Source organism: Galeopterus variegatus, unplaced genomic scaffold (assembly GCF_000696425.1).
Source record: "Galeopterus variegatus unplaced genomic scaffold, G_variegatus-3.0.2 Scaffold311, whole genome shotgun sequence".
Taxonomy (NCBI): domain Eukaryota; kingdom Metazoa; phylum Chordata; class Mammalia; order Dermoptera; family Cynocephalidae; genus Galeopterus; species Galeopterus variegatus.
Genome location: NW_007726422.1, coordinates 473,147 through 492,443, shown reverse-complemented (window position 1 = coordinate 492,443; position 19,297 = coordinate 473,147). Strand labels below are relative to the sequence as shown.

Below are 19,297 nucleotides of genomic sequence, written 5' to 3'. Positions count from 1 at the left end.
CTTTAATTTAATTTTTTGTTATTCACTCCCCTAACATGTGTTAGGCCCCCCCCCCCCCCCCCCCCCCCCCACTGAGCCCAGTGCTCTGCAATGTGATGGGGAGCTAAACAGTGGACTGTGTCTTCTGCTGGGGCAAAATGGGTGGGTAAAAATAGGGAACAGTAGGGTAACTGCTCTGTGAGGTCTGTACACAGAACATTGAGAGGTAGGAGGTCTGCAGGTAAGGAGGGAGTTGGGAGAAAATCTTTATGGTCTAGCTGATGTTTGAGCTGGCCTTGAAGGAGAAGTAAGGTTGCTTAGCTCATGAGGATGAAGGCTGGGGCGGGATGGCATTCCAGGTAGCAGGAACCACACCCTCAAACACACAGAGGCATTGGAGGTCTGCATGGTGCATTTTGGAGATGTGCAAGCAGTTTTGTTGTGGTCTGAGTGTGGGAGGGAGTTGGAAGGAAACAGAGTCAAGCGATAGGTTAAAGGGTGGCTGAAGAGGGTCCTTTGTGCTCTGCTAAAGAGTTTAAACTTTATTCTTTAGGGAGTTGGGGGAAGAGGAAAGGAGAGTTGGAGAGGAGCCATAAAGGGCACATGTAAGCTGAAGAACTTGATCTGTGTTCCATGAAGGTAACCAAAGGGTGATTTAGAGCTGGAGCTTTCTGTTATATGGTGATTGGAATCGCCTGGCAAAAGATGATGAGGGCCTGAAGTCGCCAGAAGCAGCAGGAAAGGGAGAGGAATTCAGCAGACACTTTGCAGGAACAATCTGAAGGACTTGAAACTAATTAGACATGGGGCTGAGGAAGAAGGGGAGGTTCAGGCTGCCTGCCAAGTTGCCAGTTTGTGTGATTGAAAAGTTGATTATACCATTTACTGAGACAGGAAAAACAGTGGGAAGGACATGCAGGCTTCCAGAGGAATGAAGATAAGTTCAGTTTTAGAGATGTGGAAGTTGAGAGTGGCCGTCATGGTCCAGAAGGTAGCTACATCACAGAGTTTCCTCCCTTGTCCATTTGCAAGACCTTCAAATAACTGAAGATTCCACATCTGAACTTAATAGGAGTAGTCTGGTCTCCTCAACTGACAGAGGAAGATTAAGCCCTTGAGTCAAAAGTGACTTGCAATAATAGTAGATAATATTTGTAACAGTCTTACTCTGTTGTCGTGGTGTTTTTTTGTTTGTTTTTTGTTTTTTGTTTCATATATCCTTCATGAAGTAGAACTTATTTTTATCAGCACCGCACTCTCCCGAGTAGAACTTATTTTTATAACATTTTATTTGTGAGGAAACTGAGGCTTAGGAAAGATTAAATGGCATGCCCCAAATCATATACTGTGGCTAAAAAAGAGTGGAGCTGGAATTCTCACCCTGAATTCAAAATTCAATGGCTTCCCATTGTCATTATGGTCAATACACCTTAAAATGTCTTCTAAGGCTCTGTGTGATCTGACTCCTGCCTCTTTTCCATTCTCCATATGCCAGCTTCCCTTAAATATGTCATGCTGCCTTCCACCCTGGGGCCTGTGCTCTCCTTTCTGACTGGAATGTTTTTTTCAACCCTTCTTTTCCCAATTAACTTGATAATTATCCTTTAGATCTCAGCTGTCTTAGAGAAGTCCCTTTGACTCTGTGGAATAGGTCAGGCACTCCAAGAGGAGTTCTTATAGCAACTTGCACTATTTCTTCCCAGCACTTGTTACAATTTGCAGTTATATATCTCTGATTAGTTGATTATCATGTGTCTTCTTCACTTAGTTAATTGTGCCATAGAGATAGTGTCTGTTCCTGCTCATCAGAGTATCTCTAGCACATTGCACAGTACCTGGCAATGAGCAGGTGACCAACACATATTTTTTAAGTGGATGAATGACTTCATAGCCCGGGCTTTTAATCATCCTACCGTACAAGAAATGTCTTGTAATATACCATTGAAGATAAATATACATTTTTTGTTATAAATGAAAGAACTGTATATAATGACAACCACTGATAATACATTATACACGATGAAGAATCAGATAATTTGTTGACACCTTTCTCAGAGCTATGTATGATATTGGAAATTGGCTAAATAGCTTGTAAGAAATTTAAGGATGGAGAAACCAACAGCAGTCACTACTTTGAAGAGTGAGAAAGAGAGGACGGTTATTTTTAACTACAACATAATTCAAGGAATTGAAATGAAATATTATGTTAATAGACTTTTCTGTCTCTGTGGCACTTACAAGATATTTAAAGACCCACGTATAGCCAAGTGGAGGGAGAACAGAGGATCTCAGATGCAATCAAGCAATCCATGGTCCTCTGCTAGCTAGCCCTGTGTGTTGTACTGGGTTCTATTATTAATTAGGTATGCTAAGACCAACAGATCCGGAGATGACTGCTATTGAAAAGATAGTTTATTGTACTAACAGATCCCATGAGAGGGAGTACATGTCTCACTATGGGGGGCCAAAAGGAGAAGCACTGGAGTCAGTTGAAAGGCAGAGGGAGAGACGGGAACTGTGAGCAAATGTTTAGATTGTGGTTTCTATGGGAAGGAATGGGCAAGCTGGGGGGTAAGCAGGCTTAGTTAGGATTGGCCAGTTTGAGTAATTGGCCCTGTGTGATTGGGGCAGGTGGCCCTGAGTGTGAGAGGCCAATAAGGGAGGTGCTTGGAGGCGTGGACTCTGGATTGGATGGTTTGTATTTGAAAAGTGCACTCCTGGGAGGGTGGCTTTTCCTGATCAGGGGGTAAGTGATGAAAAAGCTAAGGTAAGGTAACCTAGGCATATTGTCAGATTCTCCAGCACAAGGTATGTCTGGCATATGCATGCAGAACAGATGTTAAAGTATCAGGTTTACAGAAGATAGAAACATGGCTAATACACTGTGGTTGACCCACTTGGTAACTTTTTATGAGGTTTACAATCTGGTTTTCATTCCCAAGAGAACTGAAGATAACAACTGGCCTGATTCTCCTCTGAACTGTATTCCAGGGTTCTTAACCTGTTGTAGGCCATTGATTCCTCTGGCAGTCATGTAAAACCTGGGACCCATTCTCAGAAGTGTATTTTAGTGCACAAAATAAAATGTATTGGTTTACAAAGGAAGTTAGTTATGTTAAAATACAGCTCTATTTACACATTAAGAGCCATTGAGCCCCACTGGCCAAAGAATAGAGTTCAGACATTTAGACTGAGCCTGGGTGCTACAGACTACTGTCCGCCCTTCTTTTTTAAATGGAACCCTGCATGCCGTGCAGGTTGGTCTCCTGACTCCTGTGAAACAGGTCATACTTAGTTCTAAACTTGGGAGACAGTGACCCAGCCTGGAGCTCCAAAGCTGCACTGCCTGGATTTCAATCCCAGCTCTACCCGAAGGTCTCTGAGACCTTCAGCAGATTATTTTGCTTTTCTCTGCTTCGTGGCAAATCTTACATTCTTTAATTATTTTGTTTATATACTTATTGTCCTTGTTGCTGAAGAGGCTCCAAAAAAGGCTGGGATCTTCTTTTTCTTATATATTGTGAGTCTCTGAATCTATCCCAGTGCAAAGTAGCAGGTAAATATTTGTAAATGAATGATGGAAGAGTGAATTCACTGGCTGGTACTCCAAGCAGATAGCTGTACTTTACCGTTCAAGAGGCCATAGTCTCTATGTGCTCTGCTTACCTCAGGGCCTTGATCCAGAAAGCATGTCTTGGGGCCACAGTACAGACTCATTCCTTTCTCATACATTCATTATATCAGCATTTAAAGCTCAAGCCACAGCACATAATGGTAATTGATGTTCATTAAGATGCCAGAAATTTTTAAAAATCTTAATCAGGTTAAGCTGAACTTCACTATACTGTGCTTAAGAAGATAAGGCACATTTTGAAAAGATTTCCATCAAAATAGGAAAGACCTTTAGAATGAGGGGGTTATTAACATGCAGCTTTTAGAAAAGCTCTCCAGGAAGAATTATTATCGTGTTTTAGATATATATTTTTAAAGTTTTTGAATTATGAACAATATAAAATATAAAACATATGCCAAAATAAATAGCACAGTATAATTAATCCCTAATTATCTAATACTCGGTCTCAACAATTATCAATATACCTTCCTCCACTTCTCACCTAATTCCTATTGGTCATGATTATTTAAACCATATCACAGTCATCATTATAGTTTATTTATAATTACTTTTTTTTTTCCTTTTTGTCTTTTTTCGTGTCTGGCAACGGATCGCAACCCTCAGTGTCGCGCCCGTACCAGACCGGGACCGGCAACGGGATTGCAACCCTCAGCGCTGCGCCCGCACCTCGCTCAGCCAGTGAGCTATTTATAATTACTTTAACATATACCTCAGAAAGATAAAGGCCCTTTAAAAACTAAACTTAATCCATTATCATACCTAAAATAATAAAGATAATTGCTTAATATTTCCAAATGGGATCCAGTGCATATAGGGTAGTATGGCCATAGACTCAATATTTTCAAACATTCAAGTTAAAATTTTCCCAGTTGTCTCATAAATCTTTCATTGTAGTTGATTTGTTTGAATTAGGGTCCCAAACCAGATCAATATATTGCATTGGATAATCTCTTAAATCTCTTTTAATCTATAACAATTTATTCTATTTTTTTAAATCTCTTACCAATTTTTTTAATTGAAGAAACCAGATCATTTGTCTTGTAAAATTTCTCATACTCTTGAATTTGTTGATTGCATCTCCATGGTGGCATTTAATAAGTATAAATCTATCCCCTGTGTTTCCTATAAACTGAGAGTGATGGAGGCTTGATTAGATTCAAGTTTGACTTTTTGGTAAAAAACACTTTCTAGATATTTCTGTGTACTTCTGATTGAATCACATTGGAAGACGCATTATGGGTGGTTGTCTTTCTTTGTGATACTGAGATTGATCAGTGGGGTCTGGTATGGTCAGCCCAATCTCTTCAGGAAATCCCCATCAGCATTTCACCTGATGCAGTGGTTCTTAGCACTGCCTGCACATTAGAACACCTGTGGAACTGATACACATTTCTGATGCCCAGACCTCACTTTCAGGAATTGGTCCAGTGTAGACCTGAGCTCAGTAAATTTTTGAATTTTAGGTGATTCTAATATATAGAAAGGATTAAGAACCACTGACGTTATAAATTTGGCAGACATTGAGTTTCTTTTCCTAGGGATCTATTATTTCAGAAAGGGTTGTTAAGGGCCGGCCCGGTGGCGCACTGCTACAGTGTGCCGCTTGGGAGTGCGGTGGCGCTCCCGCCGAGGGTTCGGATCCCACATACAGACCGGTTCCCGCTCACTGGCTGAGCGAGGTGCGGGTGCGACACCGAGGGTTGCGATCCCGTTGCCGGTCCCGGTCCGGTACGGGCGCGACACTGAGGGTTGCGATCCGTTGCCGGACACGAAAAAAGACAAAAAGGAAAAAAAAAAAAAAAGAAAGGGTTGTTAAATGATGATGCCGTAGCATGCCGTCTGGTTCGGATCCCACATACAGACCGGTTCCCGCTCACTGGCTGAGCGAGGTGCGGGTGCGACACCGAGGGTTGCGATCCCGTTGCCGGTCCCGGTTCGGATCCCACATACAGACCGGTTCCCGCTCACTGGCTGAGCGAGGTGCGGGTGCGACACCGAGGGTTGCGATCCCGTTGCCGGTCCCGGTTCGGATCCCACATACAGACCGGTTCCCGCTCACTGGCTGAGCGAGGTGCGGGTGCGACACCGAGGGTTGCGATCCCGTTGCCGGTCCCGGTCCGGTACGGGCGCGACACTGAGGGTTGCGATCCGTTGCCGGACACGAAAAAAGACAAAAAGGAAAAAAAAAAAAAAAAAGAAAGGGTTGTTAAATGATGATGCCGTAGCATGCCTTCTGCCCATATTAGCAGAAATTCATACCACTAAGTCTTAAAACTTAGCACTAAGTTTTTCGTTCTCTCTTTAGTTTGTACAGGAAAGGTAGGATAAGTATTGGATTCTTACCAAGTTTTCTGAATAATGAGTTGAATATCCAGCATCCAAAGAAGTTGACTAGTGAGTTTTCTTTAAGGATTATTATGAGCTCGTAGATTTTATTATACTTGATATATTTCAAAACATTGCATATATTAGTATTATTATTACTATTGTTTTAATGCTCAAATTGTTTGAATTTTAGCCAATAGAAGCTCTTTCAAGTTAGCTCCTGTGACTTTTTGACAAACTTAGTAGTATTTGATTACTTCCTAGCTTTTAAGTGTGATATGTGTTTTAGGGTCTTTTAATGCATTTGATAATTTAGTTGTTCTGTGGCCTCCTCATCTTGTACAATTGTCCTGGACCTGGAGTCAGCAACTTAATAGTTTTCTGTATCCTATTTGATCGCATTCTACTTCGTAGCTATGACATGATTACAAAATGGAATGGCAGATACTTATAGTAATAGTACATTTCAACAGGGAGCAAATGTTAATTAGGAAAAATCATAAAGATTGTGTAACAATATTTTAAAAATTTTTTCTGTTGTTACTTCTGCAGTGAATGTTGCATAAATCCTTGGTAACCAGTTTGTATTTTTTTCTCCCCAGTTAATGTCCATCAGCGTATTGGCAGTTTCTGCTTGGATGAGGGACTACCTAAATAATGTTCTGACCTTAACTGCAGAAACAAGGTAGGCTTCATCATTAATGACTGATTTATCAAGTTTCCTTAGATGCAGGCTTTTAAGTAACTTTGCTCCCAGCTGTTTAGATGGTAGTGCTCTTCTATGATCTTTTGGTAAAGTTTTTTCTGCCCGCAGCAACCTTTGTTGCAGACACTTTCATTTCTAGCATTCTCATTAAGGTGCGCCACTGGTTTTAGAGGGGGTCAGGTGGCACTATGTTTGTATGGACCTTTCTGGATATGGTGATAGCAGTCGCCTGTCCTCTTGACTGTGTGTAAGCCATGACACATTTGCATATAAAGGACAGCATAGCACTTTTCCCTAAGAAAATCACTGTCAACTTCTCACCTTCATATTCGAATGAATCAAAATATGAAAACCAAATCCCACAATACCATTTTCTTCTCAGATTTCAAAGGTTGAGCTGCTAACATCACAAGGTACAAATTACTTTTAAGTTCCTCATCTCTGAATGGAGATTGTAACATGTACTATCTGAATTGTGGTAAGGATTAAGTGAGATGTGTCTTCATAAATGTGGAGTTTAGTAAGCACTTAATAATGGTTAATTTTTATAATCATTATTACTGGTTCTGTTTAATGAATTTTTCATACTGTTCTAGCAAAAATCATCTATCTTCTTTCTTTGAATGTAGTTAATTTCCCTTTGCACAGCAGTCTTTCATATTTTGGGGGAGGGTCGGTTGTCAAGAGAAAGTAAAGTGCTACACTTGGAGTCAAAGATCAGAGGAGATGAAGGTGCGATTCCCCCCAGCTGGGAAACAGTAAAGGATCCTGTGTGATTCACTTAGGCAAAAGCTTCAGAGCTAGTAGTAGATCGGCTTGACTTCTTATTGAAGTTCCCTATGTTATATTTTAAATAAGTTGGGGTAGGAATGATACCACTTAAATTAAAAAAAATAAAATAAAATAAAATAAAGCAAGCAGATAAAAACAATAGCACAGTGATTTTGAAAATAGTAATAGTCACTAGTTTTGAGGCATGACAGTTTAAACAAACTAATAAATCACAATTGTGTCTTGGGTACTATGTCTTGGGTGCATTTTGATTATATTTTATTTATAATGTGACATTATTTTTTTCTTTTGCAGGGTAGAGGAGGCAGTCGTTTTGACTTACTTTCCCGTGGTTCATCCTGTCATGATTGCTGTTTGCTGTTTCCTTATCATTGTGGGGATGTTAGGATATTGTGGAACGGTGAAAAGAAATCTGTTGCTTCTTGCATGGGTATGGCATTTTTATCTCTTCTTTATTATAGTTAGAAAGACCAACTGGTACTGTATTATTTTTTCATTAGTCCACAAGATTACGTGCTTAGAGAATCTAAGTTACTGTGATAGCAGTAGCTCTAATCTGCGTTCATTGTTTAACATCCTGTGAGAAGGGAAGCTTTCTTTCCATGAGTGATGATTTCAATACAAGTATTTGCTGTACTCAAACGATGAGGTATGGAAACATGTGTACTATTTAATTATTTCACTTCAGCTGTGTATTGACATTTTCATTTGAAGATATGAGTTCTTCCTAGTGTCATGGACCTTATTACCACTCAAAAAAGGCCCCTTGGGACTAGAACTAAGCAATCATAATAGAACTTTCTTTCTCTTCTTTTTTTAAACAAACCCACCGTATTAACCCAGGTGGAAGTTCAGGTGGTGAGGTAGCAGACATAGATTATAATCTTGGCACTGCCTTTACATAGTTTAGTAGATATAAGTGAATCTCAGTTTCTATAGTCTAAGGGGGTTCATTTCCAGTTCATTCTCCATTCCCATTGGGCTGCCTTTCTTCTCAGGACAAGCTTCGAGATCTTACTCTATCTAGACCCAGCACAGCTTCTCCCTTGCTAAATGAAGAATGATATGTGGTCTCAACTCCCAGTTATCTAGCACTTGCAACCAATCTGCCTGTGGTCTGCTTCTCAGGCAGTTTCTTCTCTGGCTTCTTCTCCATCGCTCCCTCCTCTACACAGTTGCCAAGTCTTACAATCTGACTCTACAGTCTTGGGAACTTGTCCCCTCTTTTCTATTCTTGTTTGGAATGCCCAAGTTCAGGTTGTCTTGACTTTTTGCTCAAACAGGTACAGAGCCCCCTAACTAATCTTCCTGTCTCTGTCGTCTTCTTATCTATCCAGAACCAGTGCTGCCATGTTAATCTGATGCAACCGTGATCACATTACTCCTCTGTTCTGAGACCTTGAAAGACTCCCTGTTGGGTAATGAAGTATTTACAGATATCTCAAACTTGCATCAAGCCCTTTATAATCAAGCCTTCATCTGCTGTTTTTAGCTTTCTTACCTACTTCATCATTCTCTGGTCCAGTTGTATTTTCTGATTCCTGAACAAACTTTTCTTGCCTCATTCTTTGCTACTCTTATTCTTGCTGCCTCTTTAGCTAGGAATTTTTTAATATTTTTGTTCAAATATTACCAGCCCATTAAGATTTATCTGAAATTTACCTCCTGAAATAATAATAATGACGATTGTGACTATGATAATTAAAGTAGTTAACATTATTCAGGTGCTTACAGTGCAAGACATTGTAGAGTATTACATGAATTTGTTTTTACCTGAAGAGTTTTACATAAATCAATCAGTTTTAATCTCTCCACAATTCTGATGAGATAGGTAGAATTATTATTCACAGAATATGGATGAGAAGATGAGGTTCAGAGGGGTTAAGTGAGCTGCCTAAGTTTGCATAGCTAGTAAATGCAGGATCTGGTATTCACACCATGGCTGTCTAGTTCCAGCAACATTTTTGTTACAATTTTGCTGTTTTACTCTATAATTGCTGACTTTTCCTAAGTGCTTACAAATGTGTCTTGCAGTACATAAAACCTTTTATATATGATTGTTCATTTTAAACCTGACAACAATCATCTGAGATAAATAATTATTAAATGAGGTTCAGAGAGTTCTGTAATATGCTCAAAGTTACTCAGCAATAAAGGATAGAGCTTGAACTCAGACCTCAGGGCTTTTGTTTGCGAAGCTGTCTCACTGGGCCTTTACTGATGTCTCTAATAGACTCTTCCCAACCTTTGATGTCCAGTGTATTGACCTTATTATAAATTTTTTTTAAATATATAATCGGCTTGAACTACCAGACTACAAACAACTTGATAATATGAATCCTCCACCTTGCCCATCACTTTAGATGTTTATTAAATTGAATAATGGACAGGAAATCAGAACAGTTGAGAGCAAAAGTGACCAGCACATCAGATTGAGGATCTGCCTGGAAGGCAGTGAGGAGAGTGAGGTTTTAAAGGAGGAGCCTGGCTGTTAGAAGGTTTAGATTAATAAGGGAATGGCTTGTTAAAGGGAGACAAATTAATGCAGAATGTGACATGATATTAGGTCTTTGGCAAATATTTGCAAGGCAATTCTCATGAGATTTTTAAAATTATTACTATTTTATGCCCTTTAGCCTTTTATCTTAATTAAAAATATAATTTTAGGAAGTTTCTTATTTTTATTTTGGATATAAATATTTAAACAAGCAGAGTTTATTCATCCAACTTGGTCATTTCCCTGTGTACAAAGCCTTGTTTCATTTTTAAGACCTGTAACTGGATTAGTGTGAGAAAGCTATATTTTTAAAAGACAACTGATATTTCTTTTTTTTTTTTTTTTTGTCTTTTGTCTTTTTCCGTGTCCGGCAACGGATCGCAACCCTCAGTGTTGCCCCCGTACCGGACCGGGACCGGCAACGGGATCGCAACCCTCGGCGCTGCTCCCGCGCCTCGCTCAGCCAGTGAGCGGGAACCGGTCTGTATGTGGGATCCGAACCCTCGGGCGGGAGTGCCGCCGCGCTTCCCAAGCGGCGCACTATCCAGTGTGCCACCGGGCCGGCCCGACAACTGATATTTCTGAGAGCTGCCATATCTCTCGAATGATTACAAAAAAGATCTGGCAGCTGAGCTGTGGTGCTGTTCAAGCAAAAGTCAAAATGCCCTTATTCATCAGACTAGTCAAGAAAAGTGAGAAAGCCTCTCTCAAAACAGATCTTTATAATTAATCTGCCTGCCCCCTGCCCACACAACAATAACAACAGCGACAGCAACAAAAATCTCTTCAAGGTAAGAGACCACTTAGTGGAAAACATTTCTGGTGTTCATTGGTCATGAATTTGACCCTTCTATTGATTTATAGATGCAAGTTGTTAAAACACCCTAAATTACAAAATAACCAATTAAACTGAATAATGAATGTTTTAGTGTAAGTATATCCCTTGCAATATTTAGTATATACATATAAAACATTATTTGTTTATCTGACATTTAAATTTAAATGAATCCTGTGTTTTTATTTGCTGAATCTGGCAACCATACTCTCATTAGATTTGTTCTCTAAAAAATGTGAAACTGTCATAGAAGAGAAACTTAAATGTATTTATATGAGGAGGTTAAGAAAAATTAAATTCTAATTATAAGGGGAAAACAAGCCAAAAATGACTAGGAAAAATTACTTGAATATGCTGTGACTTTCAAAGTAATTTTGTAGCAGAAATTCCTTCTCTCTTTAAAGAGAAATTGAAGGTAAATGGAAATTGGTTTTAAGCCTTTGATGAGTACTTTGCAAGGCTCTAGCCGTAGACTAAATGAAATTCATTTGTTCTTGCAATTCTACCTTGCTATTAACACAGGCATCAGGAAAGCAGTGCCAGCTCAGGGGGAATGTAAACAGATTGAGCAGACGTGTTTACAATGTTGACAACAGCTGAATGTCACCATCAGGAGATCGTCATCTGTCAGAATGTGATGCTAATATATGCTCAACTGCCAGCAATCCCCAAGTAGTCAAACACTGGTCAGAAATGAAGTTGGATGTAACTTATGGGTTTAAGACCAGTACGTTGTATTATTCCAGATAATTTGCATATGGCTATTGATTGAGTGGAAGCATTTTAATATCTTTTCTAAAATATAGAGTGATTGAGCCAGATCTGAATATTTCCTGAATGGGAATCAAGTAAACTTTTAATGGCCATGGAAAAATTTCCCCTCCTCAGTTTTTTGTTGTTTAAAATCATGCAAAACAGGAATATCTTTAAGTCATAATTAATTTTCTCTGTTTAAGGCCTTCTCCTATGTAGTTATATATTTTATAATTATACAGCTATTTAAAATATTTTAACATTTACTTGTACACATTTGTGGGGTACAGTATGTTGATTCACTTAGGGTCGATAGCACAGTTTTGTACTCACTAGTCCACCCATTTTCCTCCTCCCCCTGACCCCTATCTCTGGCTTCTAGTAACCATTATTCTACTCTATACTTCTATGAGAACCACTTTGTGGTTGTTGTTTTTCAGATTGCACATATCAGTTAGATCATGAGGTATTTGTCTTTCTGTGCCTGACTTAACTTCACTTAACATGATGGTTTCCAGTTCCACCCATATTGCTGCACATGATAGGATATCATTTTTTTTTTTTTTATAGCTGAATAGTACTCCATTGTGTATATATACCACAGTTTTTTAAATCCATTTGTCAGTTGAATGGACATTCAGGTTGATTCTGTCTCTTGGCTATTGTGAATGGTGCTGCGATGAACATGGGAATGCAAATGTCTTTTTGATGTACTGATTTCTTTTCCTTTGGGTATATAGCCAGTAGTGGGATAGCTCAGTCATAGGGTCTATTTTTAGTTATGAGGAACCTCCATACTATTTTCCACAGGGGTTGTACCAATTTACACTCCCACGAGCAGTGTAGGAGAGTTCCTTTTTCCCGATATCCTTGCCAGCATTTGTTGTGTTTTATCTTGTTTATAATAGCCATTCTTATTGGAATAAGATGATATCTCATGGTGGTTTTAATTTGCATTTTCCTGATGATTAGTGATTAGTGATGCTGAGCAATTTTTCATGTGCTCGTTAGCTATTTGTATGTCTCCTTTTGAAAAATGTCTGTTCAGGTTCTTTGTCCATTTTTTAATTGAGTTATTTGTTTTTTTGCTGCTGAATTGTTTACGTTCCTTATGTATGCTGGATATTAGCCCCTTGTCTGTTGTGTAGCTTGCAAACATTTCTCCCATTCTGTAGGTTTTCTCTTCACTTTGTTGACAGTGTCCCTTGTTGTGCAAAAGCTTTTTAGTTTGATGTGGGCCCATTTATGTATTTTTGCTTTAGTAGCCTGTGTAGTCTCACTCAAAAAAATGTTGCCCACTCCCATTTTGTGTAGTGTTTCCCCTATGTCTACTTTTAGTAGTTTCATAGTTTCAGGTCTTAAATTTAGGTCTTTGATCCATTTTGAATTGGTCCGTTTTGAGTTGGTAAGAGATAGGGATCTAGTTTCAGTCTTCTGCATGTGGACCTCCAGTTTTCTCAGCATCATTTGTTGAAGAGGCTGTCCTTTTCCCATTGTATATTTTGACACACACAAATTACAGAGCTAGTCATAAGTCATTAGGTTAATAGTAAACTATTAAGTTAAAAATCTTGATTGCTTTGTTTACATTTTTCGTTTATAGCCTAGCAACTTTGTTTCTAAATCAAGGTCTACCATATCATTTACCATAAGTTTGGCATCTGCCCCATATTTTACTTTTATTTTTTCAGAAAATACTCATAACAAGTATATTTGGTTAGACTTATTTTACAAATGAAGAAAAGTATCATTCCAAAGATACCCAGCTGGTAGTTGCTGTCATTGTCATTAGCATCCAAATGCAGTCTATGCTCAAAGCCCTTGCATGTTTCACTATATACCACACTACAATTATAATACTTTTCATTGATTACTGGCATTATTTCTGGAAGACTTAACTGTGCTTCATTTATTACTCTAAGGTATTCAGTCATCATTTAATTTTTAAAAATATAATCTTTTAGTATTCTTATTACAGAAGGAACTCTAAAAACTCTACCATAGTTATCATTCTCTCTTATCCTGTCAAAGAATCAAGCAGTTTCTCCCCTTTCCTTTCTCTCTTCCTCTTTTCCCATCCTCCTTTTCTTTCCTTTCTCCCTCCTTAAACATGTATTGAGTATTCAGTCTGTGATAGACACTTGAGAGACAAGGTTGAAAGGCGAGAGTAGAAAGAAGATAACAAAGCAAAACATAATATTACATTTATAAATAAATTACTGTGGAAACCCAGGAGTGATTGGAAACTTCCAGGAGGTTTCACAGGAAGGTCTTTATTTGAACTGAATATTGAACATGCAGACAGATTTTTCTTTTTCTGGTGGAGAAGGGGAGGGAAGGGGATTTGGAGCAACACGAAGAGTGTGTGCAGACACAGAAGAGAAGAGACACGACAAGTTCGTACAAAACAGACATCATTGTGGCTGTGGTGCTGGTGCACAGTGAGAAGAGCATGAAGTTAGTCCAATGGTGAAGGTCTTTGTGGAAGAATCCGTTATTCCTTGGGCTATAGTGAGCCAAAAGGTGTTTCCAGCTTGGCATGAAATGATAATTCATGTTTAGGGTGGGAAGTAATGGGAATCCCAGTGGTTACATTATAGTCTTCAGAAGCCATGGATGTGGTATGAATGAAGACCTCGGGGGCTGGAGGAGGGTGGCTGAAATCAGTAGACCTTGCTGGGATAGAATTATTGATAAAGCATTTACATGATAGTAATGTTTGTATTACTTCGCATCAGAAAATGAGGAATTACTCAACATTTATACATTTTTTTATATAATAGAAATATATCCCTTCAGTACATTCACTTTATTTTGACTTGTTAACTAGAATTCTTTAAAAGCTGTAGTTTTTAAATTTTTTTTATTTTTAATTGACAAATACTAATTGTATATATTATGGGGTACAGTAATATATGTTGCAGAATGAGAAAATCAGCTAATTACCGTATACATTACCTTACCTACTTTCTTTTGTGGTGAGAATATTTAAAGTCTTTAAAATCTATTTTAGCAATTTTGAAATACACAATATATTATTATTGACTATAGTCACAGTGCTGTTCAATAGATCACTGAAACTTATTTCTCCAGTCTAACTGAATCTATGTATCCTTTGACCAACATCTCCCCTTTTGCCATTTTCTCCTCTTCCAGCCTCTGGTAGCCACCATTCTACTCTTTATTTCTATGAATTCAACTTTTTTTACACTCCACATGTAAGTGAGATCATGCAATATTTGTCTTTCTTTGCCTGGTTTATTTCACTTAACTTAATGTCCTCCAGGTTCATCTATGTTATTGCAAATGACAGACTTTTCTTCTTTTTTAAAGGACTACATTTAATTCTATTGTGTGTATAAATAGACTACATTTTCTTTATCCATTCATCCACTGATGGTCACTTAGGTTGCTTCCATGTCTTGGCTGTTGTGAATAATGCTGCAATGAACCTTGGAGTGCATCTATCTCTTCAACATACTGACTTCATTTTTTTTGGATATACGCCCAGAAGTAGGATTGCTGGATCATATGGTAATTCTATTTTTAGTTTTTTGAGGTACCTCCATGTTCTTTTCCATAAAGGCTGAACTAAGTTACATTCCCACCAATAGTGTGCAGGAGTTCCCTTTTTCCACATCTTTGCCAATGCTGATCTTCTGTCTTTTTTGATAATAAACATTCTAAGAGGTGTGAGGTCATAACTCATTGGGGTTTTTGCATTTCACTGATGATTAATGATGTTGAGCATTTTTTCATCCATTTGGCATTTTTTGGCCTTTTGTAGATCATCTTTTGAGAAATGTCTGTTTGGGTCCTTTTCCTATTTTTCAATCAGGTTATTTACTTTCTTTCTGTTGAATTATATGAGTTCCTTATATATATTGGATATTAACATCTTATCAGATGTATGGTTTGCAAATCTATTCCTCCAATCCATGGGTTGTCTCCTTACTCTTTTAATTTTTTCCTTTGCTGTGCAAGTTTTTACATGAAACAGTCTCGTTTGCCTATTTTTGCTTTTGTTGCCTGTGCTTTTTGGGTCATATCAAAAAAAAAAAATTGCTCAGACCAATGTCATGGAGCTTTTTCTCTGTGTTTTCTTTCACTAGTTTTATAGTTTCAGGTTTTACATTTAAGTCTTTAATGCATGTTGAGTTGATTTTTTGTATATAGTGCAAGAGAAGTGTCTATTTGGCCTAATTTTATTCTTCTATATGTCTTGGTAGGTTGTGTGTCTCCAAGAATTTATCTTTTTTTTTCTAGGTTATCCAATTTACATAATCATTCATAGTAAGTAGTCTTTTAGAATTCTTTAAAAGCTACAGTTTTTAATTTTAGTTATTAAATTCACAGATATCTCAAGCAGAGGAAATTAGGATGATTGAGGCATTTCTGGATTCAGAGGCTCAGTTTGCACATTTAGGTTTTTTATACAGAAGAACTCATGATGAATTTTGTGACCACTTCTTTTTCTTTTTCTTTTCTTTTCTTCCACTGTGCAACCTGCTTCAGGGCCAGCAGCCTACGGGCATAGAGGCTGGGCAATGATTCAGGGCCACAGTTTGGTGTGGCATGGGGCCACTTCTGTTTCTTAAGTGATGCTGGTTTGACTGCCTCTCATTATGACCCAGGAAAGCATGAAGCAGATGTCTTTAAAAGTAAATGTTGTGTTGAAAACTGGGGCTGAGGAAAATTGCATCATATTCATGACCTTAGTGTTGGGTTTTTGTGACAGAATTTGGGTGTTCATTGGACCTTTTGCTTATTTTAGGGTTTGAAGTTTTAATGGTTCAAATTTTTGTATTTCCAACCTTCTCACAATTTAGATGTACTCTTTCACAGTAAGCATTTTAAACCTTGTTATATATTGTTTCTTAATGTATACATTTGAGATAACTTAGTTAAATATAAACCAAATAAGTCTATATGCATTGATTTGTTGACTGTCTTTAATCTGTCAAAGTTCAAAGCCAGGTATTTCTCTGGCAGCACATGCTGTTGAAATGCTTGTTCCACTTGTGAATGCTGGTCACCAGTTCAGAAAATGCCTCCTTGAGGTGAATTCTGCAATTGTGCAGTGTTTTTGCTTTCTCATTTGTTTCCATGTTGTCTTTCTGCTAATTTCCTTTGGCAAAGATAAAATGGCAGACATTCATTTAAAATTGTATATCTGTCTAGATAAGTCAGAAAACAGTGTCCCTAAATATACAGAGAGTTAAAATAAGAGGGCAAATAACACATGTAAAAGATGTGAGAATTAAGTCATTAAAGCCAATGAGGAAAATAGCTTTCAGATCAACTGTTTAGAAAAATTTATGTATAATATCAATTTTATGTGTGATGTCTATTGAAGTTGATGACTAAATAACAGATTATAAATTAAAGTAAACTTTTTAATAAAATTACATAAATTTAAAAACTTACTTTTTCAGAATTGTGATCCATGTACCTTTCCCCTTTTTCAGGTAAAGGGTAATAACAAGCGCAAATTACATGCTGAGATTAAGACAAATATTCTCAGCTCTGATGACAGCAGTAATTTAAATTTTATTTAAAATGTGTTAACACTGTAGTTCTATCACTTAGTTTTCTGTTAAGCAATTCATTTGAGTTATTCTAAAAGAAGTGATAATTCCTGAATTTTCTTTAGAGTGCCATTATTTTAGTTTTAAAACTTTAAAATTTGGAAACTACAAATTTCCCAAAATTATTACTACCATGAAGACATTTTAGAAAACATTGTCTTTAAGAAGATATGAATTTATTAGATGATACTTGACAATTTAAGAATCATTTTCTGTTAACTAAAGATTTGTATACTTCAGTGTCTCTTGTAGGAAACAAGCATTTAAAATATTTATCAATTTCAAGTTCTGTGCAGGGTTTGCACAAGTGGGTTGAAGGCATGGACTGATAATTTTTAATGAGACAATTAGAGGTTTGCCTGCTATAATTAAAACATTTTCATTCCAAAAGTTCTCTCTTTGTGTTATTAAAGGTACTCTAAAATAACTCTAAGAAACAATAATCTTGTTCTGAGAACATTTAATAAAGGTATGTGAGGAAGTGTTTGAGCTGATATGTTACTCCGTTTTCTCTTGCTTTTAACAGAATACCTGAAACTGGGTAATTTATAAAGAAATGAAATTTATTTCTTACAGTTGTGGAGGCTGGAAGCCCAGAGTTCATGGGTCATATCTGGTGGGGGTCTGTACAGAGTCCCATGGCAGTTCAGGGTATCATGTGGCAAAAATGGCCAGAGTGTTTTCATGTGATCTCCTTATAAAGCCACCACTCTACACCCATGATAACCCATTAGCCCTATCAACCCATTACTCCAGGAATGGATAAATTCATTCATGAGCACATATTATTCATGATGCAATGACCTCTTAAAGGCCCTGCCTTTCAATACTGCCACATAGGGAATCAAGCTCCCAACATGTGCTTTGGAGGTAGTATGGGTTGAATGTGTCCTCCAAGAATCATGTGTTGGAAACTTGATCCCCATTGTGACAGCATTAAGAGGGTGAGGGTGGGAAATCCTTTTATGGTATTTGAAAGGTGGGGCCTTTAAGAGGTGATTGGATGGTGAGAACTGTGCTCTCATGAATGTATTAATCCATTCATGGGATAATGAGTTATCACGGGTGAGGACTAGTCACTTTATAAGGAGAGCACATGAGAAAGCTCTCTGGCTGTTCTCACCACATGATTGTTTGTGTCGTCATGGGACTCTGAGATGAGTTTTGCCAAGAAGGCCTTCTCCAGATGCACACCCTGGAACTTGGAATTCCTAGCCTCCAAAAGTGTAAGAAATAAATTTCAGTTCTTTATATGTTACCCAGTTCAGGTATGTCGTTATAAGCGACAGAGGGGTTTGTCCCTCTAATACAAGAGAGGGCAAATATTCAACCCATAGCAGCTGAGATCTGATGGAAGAGCACAGAGAGTGGGTGATTGGTGAATGGCAGGCAGGGGTAGAGCAATGGCTTCCAGAGGGTCCTTGCTGGGGGAGCAGGGTGCTTTTGAGGAACTACAAGTCTAGTGGAGAGAGCAATTGCAGTAACACTGGGAAGCTCATGGTAGGTTTGGAGAAGGGCACGTGTATGTCATAGTGTGCATGCATTCCAGGTATGGCAGAGCTGAGAGTTGGCTATGTTAGTTGAGGCTGACTTACGGACAGTCTTGAATGTCATGCGTACCCTGCAGTCTGAAGTTTTGTGAGCAGAAGAGTGATGTGATCTGATCTGTCTTTTGCTACATATCCCTGGTAGCAGTGTCTGTTCTTAATAGCTTCTGGGTCTTTTGCTCATTTACCTAAGAGAAAATGACTACCTGGTCTTGCCCCTCTGGGCTAAGTGGGTTGCACATTTAGAGAACCTTTTATTTATTTATTTATTTTTTAATTTTATCATTTACTTGTACATTTTTGTGGGGTAGAGTGTGTTGTTTCAATACAGGCATATACAGCACAATGATTTATTTAGGGTAGATAATATAGTTTTGTACCCATTAGGCCACCACTAGAGAACGTTTTTAATGATAGGAGAGTGGAAGAGAATTTTTATTCTAACAATATGACTTTACTGATGAATGAATAAAGGTGTTCATGTGGGGAAGGCCATTTAATTGTGTAGATTTTTTCCCAGACATCCATTATGAATAAAATTTAGTTAATCTGGATGTCTTTAGTTCAGATTTGATAGCAAAAATATAGCAATCAGGCACCTAGAAACTGTATGCGAGGCTAAGGAGCCCTTAGGGAAACAA

The 19,297-nt window shown here is 38.0% G+C and overlaps 1 protein-coding gene across 1 annotated transcript in view; it reads left to right on the top strand.

Moving 5' to 3' along the window:
- TSPAN12 (tetraspanin 12) overlaps positions 1-19,297 on the top strand; it is an 80,599-nt gene that overhangs the window by 7,542 nt on the left and 53,760 nt on the right. The window contains exons 2-3 of the mRNA XM_008567339.1: positions 6,541-6,623; positions 7,731-7,866. Coding sequence (XP_008565561.1) covers positions 6,541-6,623; positions 7,731-7,866 — 219 coding nt within the window. The remainder of the gene's footprint in view (positions 1-6,540; positions 6,624-7,730; positions 7,867-19,297) is intronic.